Source organism: Quercus suber, unplaced genomic scaffold (genome assembly GCF_002906115.3).
Source record: "Quercus suber isolate HL8 unplaced genomic scaffold, Cork oak 2.0 scaffold_164, whole genome shotgun sequence".
Classification (NCBI taxonomy): Eukaryota; Viridiplantae; Streptophyta; class Magnoliopsida; order Fagales; family Fagaceae; genus Quercus; species Quercus suber.
Genome location: NW_027069625.1, coordinates 71,855 through 90,621, shown reverse-complemented (window position 1 = coordinate 90,621; position 18,767 = coordinate 71,855). Strand labels below are relative to the sequence as shown.

General features: G+C 36.3%; 1 protein-coding gene across 1 annotated transcript in view; it reads right to left on the bottom strand.

Annotated features, from left to right (window-relative positions):
- The window catches only part of LOC112030234 (eIF-2-alpha kinase GCN2), a 43,472-nt gene that overhangs the window by 21,309 nt on the left and 3,396 nt on the right, over positions 1-18,767 (bottom strand). Inside the window, 15 exon segments of the mRNA XM_065777777.1 lie at positions 3,552-3,805; positions 3,935-4,083; positions 7,823-8,007; positions 8,894-9,063; positions 9,334-9,388; positions 10,430-10,541; positions 11,483-11,594; positions 11,689-11,775; positions 11,852-11,938; positions 12,021-12,152; positions 12,569-12,982; positions 16,819-16,923; positions 17,500-17,605; positions 17,693-17,752; positions 17,840-17,908. Coding sequence (XP_065633849.1) covers positions 3,552-3,805; positions 3,935-4,083; positions 7,823-8,007; positions 8,894-9,063; positions 9,334-9,388; positions 10,430-10,541; positions 11,483-11,594; positions 11,689-11,775; positions 11,852-11,938; positions 12,021-12,152; positions 12,569-12,982; positions 16,819-16,923; positions 17,500-17,605; positions 17,693-17,752; positions 17,840-17,908 — 2,097 coding nt within the window.

The following is an 18,767-nucleotide window of genomic DNA, read 5'->3' as shown; positions in this document are numbered from 1 at the left end:
GTAATAAAAGTTCTGCACCTTTTTCGCTTATTCATACTGATGTTTGGGGGCCCTCTAGGGTTGTTTCTTTAAATGGGTGTCGTTGGTTTATTTCCTTTATTGATGATTTTTCACGAACTACATGGGTATATTTGTTAAAAGACAAAAGTGATGTGTTTACTGTCTTTCAACTGTTTCACAAAATGGTTCAAACACAATTCAACACCTCAATAAAAACGATTCGTTCGAATAATGGGGGGGAATATATGTCTGGTACTCTTCAAAAATATCTTCATACACATGGTATTATTCATCAAACCACTTGTGCCTATACCCCTCAACAAAATGGGGTTGCTGAAAGAAAAAATCGACATCTCCTAGAAGTCACACGGGCTCTTCTCCTTACTGCCAGTGTTCCAAAGTCCTACTGGGGAGATGCCTTGCTCACTGCAACTTATCTCATCAATAGAACGCCATCTCGCGTCCTTGACTTCAAGAGACCACTTGAGGTACTTTTTTCATCTGTACCATCCTCTAATTTTATCATCCCTCCTCGTGTCTTTGGGTGTATCTGCTTTGTCCATCTTCATGGTCAGTCTAGGAGTAAATTAGACCCTCGTGCCCTCAAATGTGTCTTTATAGGTTACTCTCCTACTCAAAGGGGATATAAATGTTATCACCCTCCTTCTCGAAAACACTTTGTGTCAATGGATGTAACCTTCTTTGAGACACAATTTTACTTCTCACCTCAATCTCCTCCTCAGGGGGAGTATAATGGTGATGAGGAGTTTTCTGTGTCATTACCTATTCTTAGTACCTCCACTAATGTTGACTTGAAAACTGATTTCATTGATGTTGAAGTGCAAGAGGCTAATAATGAGCTGTCATCCACTGATGATAAGCTGGATGAGACACCTGTGAAAGAACTAAGGGTCTATTCAAGGCGCCAGAAAAGTAAGACTACTCCTAAAGCTCCTGAGCAATCATCTGAACCCGACTCAGGTAATTCTGCTCCTGTTCTCTCTATACCCACCATAAATGATATTGATCTTCCTATTGCACAACGCAAAGGAGTTAGATCATGCACTCATCATCCCATATCAAATTTTCTTTCATATCAACATATCTCACCTACATTTCGTTCTTTCCTATCCAAGTTATCTTCTGTGTCTATCCCTCAAACCTTCCAGGAAGCATTAGGAGATCCAAAATGGAAAGAAGCGATGCAAGAAGAGATGAGAGCTCTTAAGAAAAATGACACATGGGATTTTGTTGACTTACCGATTGGAAAAAGGGCAGTTGGATGCAAGTGGGTGTTTACAATTAAGCATAAAGCAGATGGGTCAGTGGAAAGATACAAAGCTAGATTGGTTGCAAAAGGTTTCACACAAACCTATGGGATTGATTATAAGGAGACATTCGCACCAGTAGCAAAGATGAACTCTATACGAGTTCTTATCTCATTGGCAACAAATCAAGATTGGCCTCTACACCAATTGGATGTAAAGAATGCTTTCCTCCATGGAGATCTTGAAGAAGAAGTATACATGGAACTCCCCCCTGGCCTTAAGCTACCAGCTTCTAATGGTAAAGTGTGCAAACTAAAGAAAGCCTTGTATGGACTGAGACAATCTCCTAGAGCATGGTTTGAAAGGTTTTCCCGAGCTATGCAGAAATTTGGCTACAATCAAAGTCAGGCTGATCATACATTATTTATTAAGCATTCACTACAAAGAAAAGTAACAGCTCTTATTGTCTATGTGGATGATATGGTGCTAGCTGGATATGATGAGGAAGAGATACAAAGACTAAAGCAATCCTTGGCACAAGAATTTGAAATAAAGGACTTGGGAAATCTAAAGTATTTTCTAGGCATTGAAGTGGCAAGATCAAGGCATGGAATATTTCTTTCTCAACGGAAATACATACTCGATCTTCTCAAGGAAACAGGAATGTTAGGGTGCAAAGCTATTGATAATCCAATAGAGCAGAATGTCAAGTTGGGAGAAGACCTTAACAGCCCCCTAGTAGAAAAAGGGAGATACCAGCGACTAGTTGGCAGACTAATCTACTTATCACACACTAGACCAGATATCGCTCATGCGGTAAGTGTGGTAAGTCAATTTATGCATTCGCCACGAGAGACACATATGAAAGCTGTTCGTAGAATTCTCCGTTACTTGAAATCCTCACCGGGTAAGGGAGTACTATTTGCTCGACATGATCACTTGAAGATAGAAGCTTATACAGATGCTGATTGGGCAGGGTCAATCATAGACCGACGCTCCACCTCTGGATATTGTCTATTTGTTGGAGGTAACTTGGTTACTTGGCGGAGTAAGAAACAATCCGTGGTTGCAAGATCCAGTGCAGAGGCTGAGTTTAGAGCAATGGCCCATGGGATATGTGAGATATTATGGATGAAGATATTATTGAGGGAGCTTGGATATGACAGTAAGGATCCCATCAAGCTGTTTTGTGACAATAAAGCAGCAATTAATATTGCTCATAATCCAGTTCTACATGATCGGACAAAACATATGGAAATTGATAGAAACTTTATCAAGGAGAAACTACGTAAAGGCATCATTTGCACTCCATATGTAAGAACTGGAGATCAACTCGCAGACATCTTGACAAAGGGGGCAGCAACTAATCACTTCCATAGAATCCTGGACAAGCTGGGCATGAGAGATATCTATGCCTCAGCTTGAGGGGGAGTGTTGACAGATTCTATGTATGGTATGTGTGGAAAGCTATATATGGTATAATCTTGGGCGTGAAGGTGAAGGAAATATTTAGAGAAGGAAATATTTAGAGAAGGAAACTGAGTAATTAGAGATTATTTGATTTCCTATTTCTGCTATTGTATTCCTATTATAAGTTTAGGGTTTCTCTATTTAATCAGAGTTGTACATAGTGGAATAAGCAAGTAATAATACAATAATTTTATTCCTCTCTTCTCTAGTTACTAGTTTCTTTTGTTTCTTCAGATTTTCCTCCTCTCCACACCCCCCCCCCTTCTGAATTTTTAAAACATCCAAACAAAGGGGAGGGATAGCTGTGGGCTTCCCCCTATTATATTTTTAAATCATCCCCTCTCCTCTTCTTTCCTTCCCCTCCCTTACCCTCTACTCTCCCTCACTCCGAACTTCCAAACACACAAGAAAAATGAGTGTGCATCATTTGAGGACTTTCCAATAGCAAAGGCTGTGCCCCTGAACAGTCATGAGATACTGGCCTTCCCACTTGACACCTTCAATAAATTTTTTTACTCATTAAAATATATATATATATATTTACTTATTTGTGTGTGCTTATGCATATATATATATATATATACATACTTTCACTAATGCAACTGGATAACCTATCATAATTTCATTTGATACTTTTCATCTTATGAGTAGATTTCCTTAATCACAGCAAAAATTTAAGTTGATGAATAGTTATCAAAATATTCAAAAACAAAAATTCACAAACACAGTTTTTTCTTTTTTTAGTTTTTATGCTAAGTTATAAGAACTGAGAATTTAAAACATTGATGTGTTAAATACAATTATCTTAATTACTTACTATCCAACAACTCAGATTCCATCCTTGGAGGAAATGCATGCTGTAGAAGTTCAGTGGCAGAGGGACGATCAGACGGACTAGGAGACATTAAACGCTGCAACAAGGATGCCTGTTCAGGAAATTCAGTAACCCAAGCTGGAGGAAGTTGTCCTTTCTGCTTCAAATCATTGAGAACAACGTGTCTCTCCATTGCTGTCCCAAATGGGTGCCAAAGCTCAAAGAACACAATTCCTAAGCTGTACATATCAGCCTGTAATCCAAGATGACCCAAAAATTTGCATGATAAAAAGTTGAGAAGACAAGTTGTAAGACTACATAGCTGCAGGAGCAGATTTTTTTTTTTAGGGAAAAAAAATCACAGTAGCAACACAACATTCACCTTTTCATCAATCTTAGGCCATCCCTGCTCAATTTCTGGTGCAGTGTAAAAATAGGTACCAACTTGACCAGTACCATCAATTGAAACTCCAGCCGTATCTGAAGGAAAGCCTGGATCTTGATCCAACTGCTCCAACTTCAAAAACTTGGCTGAAACAAAGATATAAGAACAACTTATAGTACACCATTTTGTAATTGTTTATCAAGAAAATTAACAGAAGCAGCCATTTATCAAATGCCATCATATGATTTCATGCCCTTCACATATATTCTTTTTTTGTGTAAGTAACTTCAAATACATAAAGATAACAACATAATTTTTAGTTTAGTCTTGTATATTATAACTGCTAGGCCCAGAGGCCAAAATCTGGATGCCTTGACTGTTTTGAAAAGGCTTTGAACATTGGGCTTAAAGTGACTAAGTACCCGATTGGGTACTAATTATATTGAGTGCGTCTGTGTTTTTCAGCGTTTCACGCTCTTTTTTTTTTTTTAATTGAGAAGCGTGTTTTAGTAGTTTCCAATGGATCCCGTGCACTATTCATGGGACCCACAAACCTCTTTTTTCACCAAAACTTTCATTAAAAATGGGTCTCAAGGCACTATTCATACATTTAAAAATTATTTTGCCATAGTGTTTTCACTTTTCAGCAAAATAAGCGGTATTCAAACGGACCCTAAATGGCTTATAAGATCTCGGGACATGAAAGTTCAAAAATGAACTAAAATTGTAGGGCAAAAGAGCAGCCAAAAAAAGTATACTAAATATTTAGGCAATCACCCAAAGAGCATATGCACTCGAACATTGTATATAGCAGTAATGGCTTTGAAGTATTTGTTTATTCCTCCAAAATCTGCAAGTACTTAAAAAGCCTCACAAACCTGATAGAACTTGGCTCCATCAAATTGAGGTGGAAGAAAATTACAAATAGTCAGATTCGAGATAGACCAACGGTTCTCCTAGAAAAAGAGGAAGAGATAATCAAGCTGAAGTTCCTCTTATATCTTTACAATGAAATACTTGCCTAAGTAGCCAGTCAGCACTATCCTATTCTACAGTTCACAAGATAAGAACATCTTCACTCCTAACAGACAACTTATCACTCTAATCAACTCCTAAACTATGGGAATTCTTAGTTTGATAATCCTAATCAAATAATTAACCAACTAATCTAAAAAACCACCATGTGAATGTCCATGCAGTCATGCACAATCATGTAAAGTGTCTTCTTGGTCATGCATTCCCCCTCCCCCCCCCCCCCCCCCCCCCCAAAAGTGTCTTCTTGGTCATGCATTCCCCCCCCCCCCCCCCCCCCTGCGGGTTGGCGAATCTTATCCTCAAGATTCATCCAAGAGAATTGACATTGCAGATCCTCATACAACTCCCACGTTGCATCCTCTTCTAGAAGCTCATGCCACTCAACCAATGCTTCTTATACAATATTCTGACCAATCTTAACCCAACGAAAGTCTATAATCAATTGGTTTCCAAAGCCATTACATCCTCATCATTGAGCTTGGGCAAGTTCACCATGAGATGAACCACCTGTCCTAGCTTCTTCTTCAGTTGAGACCGATGAATGTGTTGGCAAATCCAACCAGTAGGTAACCTTACCTACAAAGTTCCACAATTTGCAAACATCCCATAAAATTGTAGAGCTTCTTGTTCCCTCAAACACATAATAAAAGTTGTTAGAATGGCAATAGCTTGAGATAAGCCCACTCCCCCAGCACAAAGTCAAGGCTCACAACAGTTCCTCTCCACAAGTTAGGGCTATCCACCCAGACTAACCTGATAAATGTGCCTAACTCAGGGTCATCTGAACTAAAATCTCCCAATCCAAGCAATGTGTCGGTTGATGACAGGGGAAATCATTGAACCTGATAAACATTGGTTCAAGTGGCAGGTGCCATCCAAAAAACTGGCTCTGACCAACCCGTGTGACCCTCTGCCATTCCTAGCCATTGTTAGTCACTCTCCAACTGGCCACCTTTCTCCACTTTTCAAATTTTTCTAGATCCGATGAAGATCTTGCTAGATGTAACAAAGATCTCGCCATATCTGACAATAACTCTGTCAAATCTAGTGAGATCTTCACCGATTTGATGAGATCTCCACCAAATTAGATGGAAATCTCAGGATATCTGCCATACGCTGCCATCAACAAGGACAATGGTTTCAACTGATCCAACCATCGAAAGTCTAATGGCTTGATGATGGATAACCTATGTTCCATCAGTTGGTCACAAGTTTGGATTTCTAGGACCCAATATAGTTGGGTCAAGGGGTGCGTTGGTGGGTAATCCGAACTAGCCCGACCCATGGACACCCCCTACCTCAAGTACACCCATAAAGGCCATAACTTGGGAGTAATACTCTACCAAACTTTGACAACCTTGCTCAAGACTGAAATACTATTTGCATTTGTCATACAAGAAAGAGACAAATCTAGAGCCCAAATAGACTTTGTAGATGCGCATAAAAAATTCTCTATACTGGCAGAAAAACGGGTGAACCAACTAGAATATGCTCTGTATCAGCTGAACAACTACTGAACTTGACATATTTGGTGCATGCCAACCAAAATCAATCAAATCAAGCCAACCTGAGGGTGAATGACTTGGATTAGATTGAACTGAGTTGGTGTCAAGTTGAAATTGGGTTTTGGACCTTGGATCTAGGTTGACACAGTTTAAAATTGGGTTGAAGTTGGGTCCTGGTGTTGGGCCAAGATAGGGTTTGGATCTTTGATCTAAAACCCTGAGCTCGATCACAAAACAATGAGCCCAAATTAGTTGAGCCCAAGCACAAACAACAGTCAAACACCCAAACAAGTGTGTGCTATCCAGGAACAATGTGCACCAAGAACTAAAGAACTTAAGAAAACCATCACGTTAGCATAGACATAGGTCACTGAAGACCGGAAAAACATGCAAACATTGAAAATGCCCAAAAAAAAAAAATCAACAACCAACATGACAGTGTTAGAAATATCAAAATGACTGAAAACCACTGTAAACCTCCATAACTCCACCAGAAATCCTCACAAAAAAACTCCAACCAAAGATAAACATCCTGAATATTAGGGGGCAACAAACCATCAAGCTTCAATGGCAATGATAGTGATGAAGATAGCAGTTCTCTTCAACCTCTTCATACACCTTCCAACATCACTCAACAAATAGTTCATCCCAATTCAACCCAAAATAAAGTAGAATGAGAATAAAGGAAATAAAATGAAAAAAAGAAAGAAGTGATAAGGAAATTCAAATTATTTGCACAAATACCACTTTAATGAAAATATGGTAATGCAAATAAGAAGAGTAACATGAAAACAATGAACTAATTTCTACGTTCAACCTTCACCCAATCCATTCCCTATACATATAAGAAGCATTTGCGAAATATGACAAAATATTCTGATAGTGAAAACTAGTAAGGACACTTCACCAATAGTATCTTCTAGAAGAGTCTGAAAAAGAGATACCTCAACAATGGTATCTTTCTAAAAGAATACAACATAGCATACTTTCTCTTTCTAACAGCTGGAATTGTGCAAGATTGAGAGTTGGAATCTTTAATTATTTCGGAAAAAAAATAAATTTGATTTTTTTTTGGCCATGCACAAAATAGTTGCCTTCAAATGGTAGCCTTCAACATTAAGTAGCTCTCAAACACATTTTTACGTGTGTTCTCCTTACAGTAGCAATATTAGTCAAATAAGGATGAAAGCCAATAAACTACCTTTGGTGCATTATATTATACTTGAGAATTAACAAGCACCCTTAAAATTTATATTTCGATATATATATATATATATAGAGAGAGAGAGAGAGAGAGAGAGAGAGAGAACAAAAAAAAAATCAAATTATAAAATCCAGAACTTACCAAGACCAAAATCCCCAATTTTGATATCATTGCGGGCATCAAAGAATATGTTATTCGGGGTTAAGTCCCGATGGATGATTCCTTGCCCATGTATGTGGGCCAAGCCTTCCACAATTTGACGAAACAAATGCCATGCTAATTCTTTGTCAAAATGACTATATGACTCAAAAACTTGGCGGAGCGTCCTTAAACCACAACAAGGAAAGATAACAAAAGAGTAAAACATGGCACCAGAACACAACTAAAAGGAAATATAAAAAGGGATATCTAATTGCAAAGATAAATGGAGTTAAAATTAAAGAACAAAAATAAAAGCATGTGTTTGAAGCTCAAACATAGTAAATACATTCAAGAAAAAAATTTCCTTTTGACTAAAGATGCAAAATTGCTATTATTTGAGTGGAGGAATTGGTTTGGAAAGCAATCCTCAGCAGTTTGGAATTTACTGCCATCATGTTTGGCGTGGTTGGTGTAGAAGGAGCACAACTCACGCAAGTTTCAGAATATGGAGAGATCCACTGATCAGTTGAAATCCTCTTTGATGCACACCTTGTTTGATTGGTCTTGAGTTTGGGGTTTTACTTATTGTGCCTCTGTTTTAGAGTTTCACAATTCTCTTAGTTTTGCTTTGTAATTTTTTGGCTCTTAGTGTTCATCATCTTGAACATAATTTTTTTTCTTCTAATAAAGCAATTCTTAAAAAAAAAAAAAAAAAAATTGCAAAAAAAAAAAAAAAAAAAAAAATAAAAAAAAAAAAAAAAAAAATTGCAAAAAAAAAAAAAAAAAAAAAGGTTAGGTTTGTTTTAGCTTAAAACCCTAGCTTATTTTCATAGCCAACTTATGTACAGCTTTTAAAGTATCACTTTTCCTAGTTACACCTATACTTTTACACTACTTATTTTGTAAAACTAAGCTCATACAAACAAACTCAAGATAAACCTTACATAAATTATGCACTTTAACAATGATGATTGACAATTGAAAAATAGTAGAATAATTAAATGACTATATTTCATGAAAGTGTGATTCTATGGAAAGAATTGGGATAGAAAATAAAATTAAATGCTTTACCGAGGGCAATACTCCATTTGAATATATAAAAAGGTGGATTCAATCTTGTTCTCCGGCCCAACAGCATCAACTGAGTTTGTGCCTAAGTAGCTGAAAGTGGAGCTTGCTGCAGTCATTGAATCCCCAGTAGTGTCACCATAAGAACTAGCAACTCCTGTTTCAAACCATGCCTGGAAGTTTTATGATTATTAAAACCATTTTATAAGCACAAAAGCTTGCGAGAAACGGAATCTCTTTAATTTCTATAACAAAAATTTTGAAATCTAAAGGATGTTACTTCTTGAAGCAGTGTATTTTAGTACAGAAAATACAAGCATCCCACCGAATTATACAATTTATCAAATCTGAAAAACGATTTCATGGTAAAGAAAGAACAAAAATAATTTATAGAAAGATCCAAACGTGAGTGAAAAGAAACCAAGAATGAAGAAAGTTCTTACCTGATAGTACCGGACAACATGTTGATGCTGCAAACGAGAAAGAGTGGCTACTTCCCTAAGTACCTCACCATAGTTAATGCGTCAAAAAATTTAAATAGTGTTGGGGAAAAACGATTTTCAAGTAAATCATACAGAAAAGTGATAAAAATAAAAAGAACACATAACCAGCCTTTTCACTAATTTCTACAAAAACTATTGTATTACAAAAAAATTAGACAGTAGAACAATTTCAACCATATTCAAAGTTGTACATATAGGAAGGCTAGAAATTATGTGGAATCCAAGAAAACAACAGGGAAAAAAACATGATTAATCCAACCTGATCCTTCACACAGGATAAAAAAATAAATAAAAAATAAAAAACTTGGAATGAAACAAATTAAAATGTTGATAAAAGATGTGCATGGCATCTTGGGGAATTTAAAGAATTACACCAATAGGCAAACAGGCAAGATAGGAAAAAGGAAATAGATTATATAACATAAAGACAAATAAATGCACAAGATAGTTAACATTTTGGCTACACCAACATAACATGAACACTTTAAAATGAGTCAAATATCCATGCAGAACACAGTAACTCTGAGGCTCCACATATTCATGAACATTCCCAACTCCTAAATTTTCTTTTTTAGCACTATATCTAATTCAGACAAAAACCCCCACTTTGAAGAAGACAATGCAAGCTACCCATGAGTTCATAATAGGATTTTAGTGGGCCAAAGATTAATGGTTATATAGCATACATGCAGCTGACTATGAAAAAGGCACTTTTCACAGGGCCTGTGATCAATCTACTAAGGATTGGGTCCACGTTGCATCCTTAAAAATTTGACTCCTAGACACAAAATTACCCCAGCAATCACGCCCAAAGCACCTTATTTACTAGAACCCCAAGCTGTGTCAAGTTTTAAATGTCATATACTTAAGGAAGCCAACATTTTTTTTACAATCGATAATAATGCAAACAAAATCAAAAACTCTTCACAGTTAAAATTCCATTAAAAAAAAGACATAAAAACAAAATGGACAATGTTGAGTCATGGATTGCACTTCAATTATTATAATTCAAAAGCACATCTTAGAGAGGGATTACCTCAAAATTCGGTCAGGCAGGCTTTTGTCCTTGAGGCGAATTTTTTTCACGGCATATTGTCTTCCATCTAGTTTATTTTTGCACAGCACAACATGGCCAAAACCTCCATGACCTGTTTTTTGCAAAGTGATTATTCTGAGTGTACCAAATACCAATAATAAATGGGGAAAAAATCTACCAAACTAACAAACAGGAATGCTCTAAGATCTTCAAAAACATATTCCAAAAGGAAAAAAATATCATTGAGGTTTGATGGAAAATAATCCTTTAAACAAGGAATTTATCAAGAAGTAATTAGCAGAAGCAACAACAACAAAGTCTCATTCCTAAAACTATGGAGTCAATTATCGATACTCCACGAACTAATTGACATCATTCACATGTATTCTTCTCTGTCATTCTTTCTTATCATCATACTTTCACCTCCTTAATTAGCATATATATATTTTTACTACTTTTACTGATGTTATTTTAGGTCTTCCTCTCCCTCTTTTCGTTCCCTCAACTTGAATTAAATCACTCTTCCTCATTAGTGCATTAATTGCTCTCTTTTGCACATGGCCAAACAATACCAATGTCTCTCCCCCATTTTTTCATCAATGGAACTACCCTATCTTTAATCGAAATTCTTTATTCGTATCCTATCTTTCCCTATATTTCCACTTATTCATCTTAACATTTTCATTTCAACTACAATTATTTTATGGGCATGTTTCTCAGTAGCCCAACATTTAGTGTCATATAGTATGGTCAGTCTTACAACATTCTTGTGAAACTCTCTCTCTCTCATCCTGATATCCCATACTTCAGAAATCAACTAGGTATCGAAGCAACCAATCAAAACCTAATGCATTAAAACAATCCAGGGTCATCATCAGATGACTGGGGTTTCTAACATCAGCATCCATAAGGTCTCATAATAAACTTATTAGAGCCTGGTTCAAATTTCTGCATTCAAAAGGGACCAATTGCACCACCTCAAGATGTTATAAAACTACCAAGATAACTAAAAGCAAAGTTATATGAGCCACAAGTACATGGTTTTTCCTTTACCAAGGGATTTTAGCTCCTCAAAGTCATTGAGAAATCGGGATGTTGGGATAGATGTACTTGGCTCTCCAAAATCAGCAGTGGATTTCCAAAATTGAGACAATCGGGATGAAACCTACAGAAATTCAATAAAGCAAATAACAACACAGATCAGATTTAGAAGCAAAATTTTAGGTGCAAGAAAGAGATTAAAGAAAAGAATGACCAACCATATGATTTTGGAAAACATGAACAAAGGTTTTGTAAAAATTTGAAGATGGTTTAGAAACTAAGTCCCGGGCCCATTCTGAAAAGATCTGCAAACCAAATTAATAGATATCAGGATCTGTAGACATGGCTTATCAAAATTACATAATGAATTCAGTTACACACCCCTAGGTTGTATAGCTCTGTAGTTATTTGTGGCAAAGCATCAGCCAATGGTCCACTAGAAGCACAAGTGAGGCGAAGTAGATGAACCTAATGTAAAAGTAAGGAACAATGAGCCAAATTAAGATTAAATTCTACATGTGATCAAAGGATAAGAGAGATGAAAACTTACCATTACTAGATCCCGTTCAACCATTTGAGATTCTTGGTCATGACCCACAGGAGCAAAAGGAAGTGACCCTGAAGTGTCACTTCCAAATTTAACATCATCATCATCTTCAGTTGTTTGCCCCTCAAGAATAAACTGATTTGAAAGATTAAACTACTTAAGTTATGGAACAAAAAATTTCAAACAAGATAGATTTATCTCATGCACCAATAGACCATAAAATTAGAATGACAGTAAATGAAGGAAAAAAATCTAAAATTCCTTAAATTATTTTCGGTTATCAAGAAAAAAAAAAAAAAAGAAACTCTCCCCCGTCCTGGGGGTTAAAATAGCCAATCATTCTTTTTCTCTTTTTTTTTTTTTTTTTTTAAGCCCCAAGGAAGAAAGTCATGTAGGTGTAGTCTTTTGGAATGATTGCACTCTTAAGGAGTGACCAATTTTGATTAAAGGAAGACAGTTAATACTTACCAGGTCCATATACATCCAAACAAGACAATTTTATAAAATCATTCATCCAATCAGCAAACAAAATTAGATCCAACAATACTTACGTTATTCTCATCATCAGTAGTACTTCTGACCAACTCCTCCTCTAGATACCTACTTGAATCAGTAGAAGATACACTCTTATTGCCATCTTCACTCTCTTCTTCAAGAGTGTGTAATTTTGCAGTAGAGGAAGGTAATAAACCTTGCTTTGTATCTTGCATTTTCAATGGCTTTGCATTCTTGTCAGGTTGCTTTTCCGGAACCTCATATACAAGTTTTGAGCCCTCGGGTGTATGGGGTTGCACTGAAAAGTTCATCCCACCTTTTTCGTCAATTCCGAAACCCCAAGTCCATGACTCTCCAGATCCAGTGAACAGATCTATAAAACCATAAACAAAAGGGCCCCTCTTGTTACTTGAAGCAGTAATTTCCTTCTGAAACAATCCACTACTGCCATCCGTGGTCGAGCACATAACCTTCCATAAGAAAAGAATAAATCAGAAAATATCAGGCAATATACAAGCAGAAGGGTAAACAAAAACATCAATATTAACATAACTAATTAGAAAATAAATCTCAATGCTACAAGCCTCATGTAATCTAAGATAAACAAGTAATAAGCATTTGCACAGACACACGTGTTTGTGCGTGTATGTCTGCTTTGGTTTCTGAATGATAGGCTTGAGAGGGAAACCACCCCCCACCTCCCCACTTTAAAAAAAAGAGAACAAATATGTTGAGAAATTCTGTGGAAAAAAGAATGTGAGAATTTTAACATTCAGACTTTCAAAATGTAGTAACTCACGCATCAAAAAAATTTAAACCTCTTGAAAAAGAAATAAATTAAATTAAAAAATTCCATCAGATGACCACAAAGAAATTTTCCACCTGGGAAATGAGAGATGCTGCATCCTTCTATAATAAAAGTAGGAATAAATGACATGAAAATAATACATTTCTTTAAAGTAATGACATAAAATTATGTGGGTAAATTGGAATGTACTCAGAACCCCTGCTGAAATTGTACCTGTTCTACCAAACCAACATCTAGGTTCCAACCCAAAAGAAAAAGAACTAAAATATTGGATTTAGTAGGTCACAATGTCCCATGTGTCTTTACTTTTTTTTTTTTGCTAGGCGGACCATATTCTTGTACTTTAATTGTCCTTCATGCCAAGCTTCCACCCCCTTCAAGTGGGGCAATCTCAGTAGCCCTCAAGGCAGCTTATAATTTTATCTTCATGGACATCTTGGAACTTATTACCACCACCAATAGAACAATTTATATCAACTACTATAAGCTACACAACCACAACTGCAATCCAACACTAGAACAGCCTACTCTAAGAAGCATAGACACAGACATGAACACGACACAGGACACAATGACGTGCAATACTCAAAAAATGAGGACATTATATGGCAGGAACACAACAATTATATATTTTTAAACATATTTTAGGTTTTAGAAATATCAAATAAGTAACATACACCAAAATCATTGAAAATATATCTAAATTTTTTTTTTTTAAAACAAACTATAAAATACATTTATAAGGATAAAACAATATTACTAAACTATTAAACTAACAACTTCTACTTCTATTACTGTTTAAGTAACATTGTTAATCTTCAGACCCCCAAAAAAAGGACAACGTGAGAAAAAGCTAAAAGAGATTTTTGACTTATTGTGTAGTCAGGTAATGGCCTTATGGGGTAGCGACTAGTGAGATGCCAAGAGCACAGACGTAGATCAAGAGCAACGTTGTACCTAACAGAGAATCATTGCTGATTCGGGACAAGCATTAATGACCCAAGTCTAGAGCCTCTAAGATGCAGATCAACTAGATTGGCAAGACAGATGAGAAAACTCCGGTGTTCTAGAGTGAGAAAGAGAGAGATTGATCTAAAATAACTTGCCCTAAAGCTTGATTAAGGTTTTAGATTGTGCTAGGTTGTAAAAAAGTCTAGCATTTTTCCTTCTTCTTTTTTCAATTTTTTTACCTCCGGGTTGAGGCTGTCTTGAGACCATGCCCAAGCCATGCATGAAATTAAATAAATAAAAACTTTCTGATACACAAGCATTTGTATCCTAGGAATGTCCTTGTTGGATACAGACAAGCTGGGCCTTTTTTCTGTGCTTCTTGGGGAATAATGCAATTATACCATTACTAGAGGTAATTTGCAGCCTAGCATAATTTTGAGAGAGAATATCATTAGTTAGTGAGGTTTTGAAATCATTTAGGAAACTAGCATCTCGAGTCTGTGAAATTCGAGTTTGGTGACAAATTCAAGCCTCAAAGACTCGATTTCTAGTGCTGAGGTGGAGTAATTTATCCACGTGGAACTCGAGTTTCTCAGACTCGAGTTTCTCAGACTCGAGTTCTATATCCGAAGAAAGAAGAAGAATGATCTGGAAAACGCAGATCCGAAGACACAATTTGGAAAACACAATATGGAAAACACATGAAGATGAAGACAATCTGAAGAACCGAAGAACTAGATCCGAAGGAAGAAGAAGAACGATCTGGAAAACGCAGATCCGAAGACACAATCTGGAAAATGCAGATCCGAAGAAGAAGAAAAAGAGATTTGGAAAACGCAGAACGATCTGAAAAACAGAGGGCAGATCTGAAGGAGCAGAACGACGATCTGAAAAACAGAGGAAGAATCTACAGAAGCAGATGAGAAAGAAGAAGTACAGAGGAGGAACTCAAGTATTATAAACTCGAGTTTTATGTGGATTCCACATGGATCATTTTTGTTTGCCAGCTCAGGAACTCAAGCATTTAAGACTCGAGTTCTATCATGAAACTCGAGTATTAAAAACTCGAGATGCTATTTTTCCACATTGTTTTGCAAACATCACCACTAACGAAATTGTTAAAAATTTAAGGCCAAATGGAAAAAAAATTCACCATTACTATCTAGCCAATTGTAGCATGAATTTTTTTTTTTTTTTTTTTTGATAATTCAATAATTATAATGGGGAAGGGGGGATTTGGTCCCTGAACATCTCCATTGGAAACAATAGGAGGTGCTAGTGAGATACAATGCTCTTGGCCAATTTTAGCTTGAAACTGTGGACCACGTGGCTGAAGGTGGTACCCTATTATATGGGGCACAACTCAACAGTTTTAATGTTGGGACTTGGGTGTGACACAATGTAGCATCAAAAGTTCTTTTTTTTTTTGGGGGTTAAAGATAGTCATCAAACATCCTAGCATACAAGTTGTATACAAAGAAGGCCAAGCTCAAGCAAAAAAGCAGAACCGTGGCCTGGTAACACTGCCATCCAATCAAAAAAGTTGTGTAAAAGGATCAGCTTCAAATCCACAGAACATCAGCTGCATCTCCCATAATACCCCAAAGGAAATCTCTCTACAATTTCTAATTGTGCCTAGCAATGCCAGAAGAAATAGGGAATAGGAGCAAGAAAAAAGCACGCAACTAGAAAGAGTGTTCTTAAATAGAATAAGCCTATTCCCCTTAGACAAGTAAATCTCCTTAGCAATGCAGAGACTCTAAATCAGAGGATGTTAGCCAAATCTCTAACCTCTGAAACTGATTCCACAGGAATTAATTCTTACTTATCCAGATTTATCTTTAACCCTGAAATGGCCTCAAAACACAGCAGAACACATTTCAAGTAAAGGAGCTGAGTAGCATCATTACCACAAAAGATCAAGGTGTCATTTTCAAAGAAAAGGCGAGATCATCAGTGGGCCACTGCCCACAAGTAGTGCTTGCCACATTAAAACCCTCAAGGTACTGTCCCTCCACTGCCCTGTCCAAAAGCTTACTAAAAGCCTCCATTACCACAAAAAATGATAATGATAATGGCCATAAATGATTACCTTGAGCTACTAAAAAAACCACTTGGACTCTCATTAACTGAGATCAAAACTGCACTGTGGAAATGCAAAAATAGATCCAATCATTTTGTGTATTTGATCTGGTAGTTGATCGTGGTATCAAATCATTTAGTCCTAAATTCAAACTCGTATCCACTTTACCTCCCACTTACTAAGGGGAAGTCTGGCCCACGCATGAGAGAAAAATGTTAGAATAATGGTTAATGATTACATTCACCAATTCAGTGTTTCCTAATAGCTTAAATCTTTGGAACAAGTTGTAGCTTATCAAATAACATCAACGATGTGTTAAAAAAATTACAATAACCAACAATACTAATGTTTTATACAAAAATAAATGTGCAATGACATAAGCACTAACTATGATTTTTTTTATAAGTAATGAAAATATTATTAAACTATAAAAGTACTAACTGTGATAGAATTGCAAAGCTTACAGATTCAAGTGATTGAGCCACTGGCTCAATTTCAGATAGGAACTCTTGAGCAGCCTCCACCAAATTGAAAACCATTACACGTCCATCTCGGGCATTAGAATTTGCCTAAGAGAAAACAATATTCGCAACAAAAGAAACCTTGTTTTATAAATGACCACAATTCAAGCACTCATACAAGATTTCTGCTGAGCCCAACCTCCAAATCTTTGTTTGTGGAGAAGGAAATGCTATTTGGTTCAAACATAGAGAACCACAATAAAAGACAACATGTCACTCCATACAAAATAAGATATCAAAAACAGGACCAGTTCTATTATTAATGACGACGACAACAACAATACCTACCTGCCATACTTATCAAAAAATTTATAATAAAAAAATACCTTCCTGCCATACATGTGCATAACATAAAATATTGATCTAAGTGAATTTCTGGTTTCATTTTATGATTCAGGAGCAATCATATGGCCGCGAATGCAGTACAGCAGGTCATAAAACACAGCCTAAAAAGTATATGCACATAGACCTCCATAAATCAGGATCATGTGTCCAATAGTTGAATTAAGAAACTGAGACGAACTTGGCTTAAAAAAGAAACATAAATATTGGATTGCTAATTATTTCCACTACAACAGAACTCTTGATAGAGCATAAGAAAGCAGGAATAAAGTGAACAAATACCTGATCATGAAGGAGAGATAAAAGCTTATCGGCATCAGTCTTCGACATACCATTCTCTGGAGTTATCCGCAACTTAGGACACTTGTAAGGATAACCTGGTAAGCACCTATAAACAAGGAACAAGAAAAGATACATGACAAGGAATATAGTTAGATAAAGAATTCAAAACAAAACTGTGTATGACCTTACTAACCTAACTATAAGAAGAGCAGAAACATTTAGATCCTCATAACCCATATCCTTTGAGTAAGGCCTGTTCAAGTGTCAAGAAAAAAAACTCAACCAAAGAAACATTATAACTCATTTATCAAGTTTGATGTAAAAACAGAGAGGTGCAAACCTCAGCTTAATAATTATTTGAGGAGGTGACCCAGAAGTAACTTTGCAGTCGTCTTGAAATATTGCACGCCTAAAAGGCATAGTAAGATAGTAAAAAGTGTGATGAGATATAGAAGTAAAAATGATGAACAGTTCTATTGGATCTCATGAATATTTCCCACAGACCACACTGTTGTTCAGAAAAATCTTTGGGTTTATGTTTGTTTCAGCTCTGAAAATATTTTTCATACTTTTTTCCTATGTTTGGTAAGACCGAAAATTTCTAGTCAACAAAGACTTTTTCATGGTTAACAAGAAAGTACACCAAAATAACAGAAAATGGTTTGAACTGTTTAAAAGTGTGCCATTTTCTGGACCATTATGCTCCCGTTCCCCCCCCCCCCACCTTGCACCACCCACCTCCCCCCCCCCCCCAACCCTCCCCAAAACCACCGCCTCCCTTTCCCCTCCCAACTCCTGCCACCATCAACACAACTATCAATACTTACTACATTTTTGTGGGTTTCTACTTAGTTTTAACATAGAGATTTAAAAAAAAAAAACAAATACTAGAAAATTATTTTCAAGGTAAAAAAACAATCAATTTCCCTGAAATATTTTATTCAGAAAATATTTTCACAAAAAAGAATGATTTATTTCAAAACAATAGATCCTCAATCAATTTCATACTTCTAAATGCAAATATGGTACCTTTAAACTAATTCTAAAATCTCTAGAATAAGAAAATTCAAGCAGCAACTAAAAGTATACAGTATACTCCCCCCCCCCCCGGTCCAATATTGTTTGTCTTGTTTAGAAAATCCAAATTGTTAGAGGAACATCATTTAATGCACTATTTTCAAATAAAAATGTATGACATTCCAAAACTATCCTCCTTAATTTGAAATCTAGTGAAAGAGGGATATTGACTTTTTAAATAAAGCACAAAG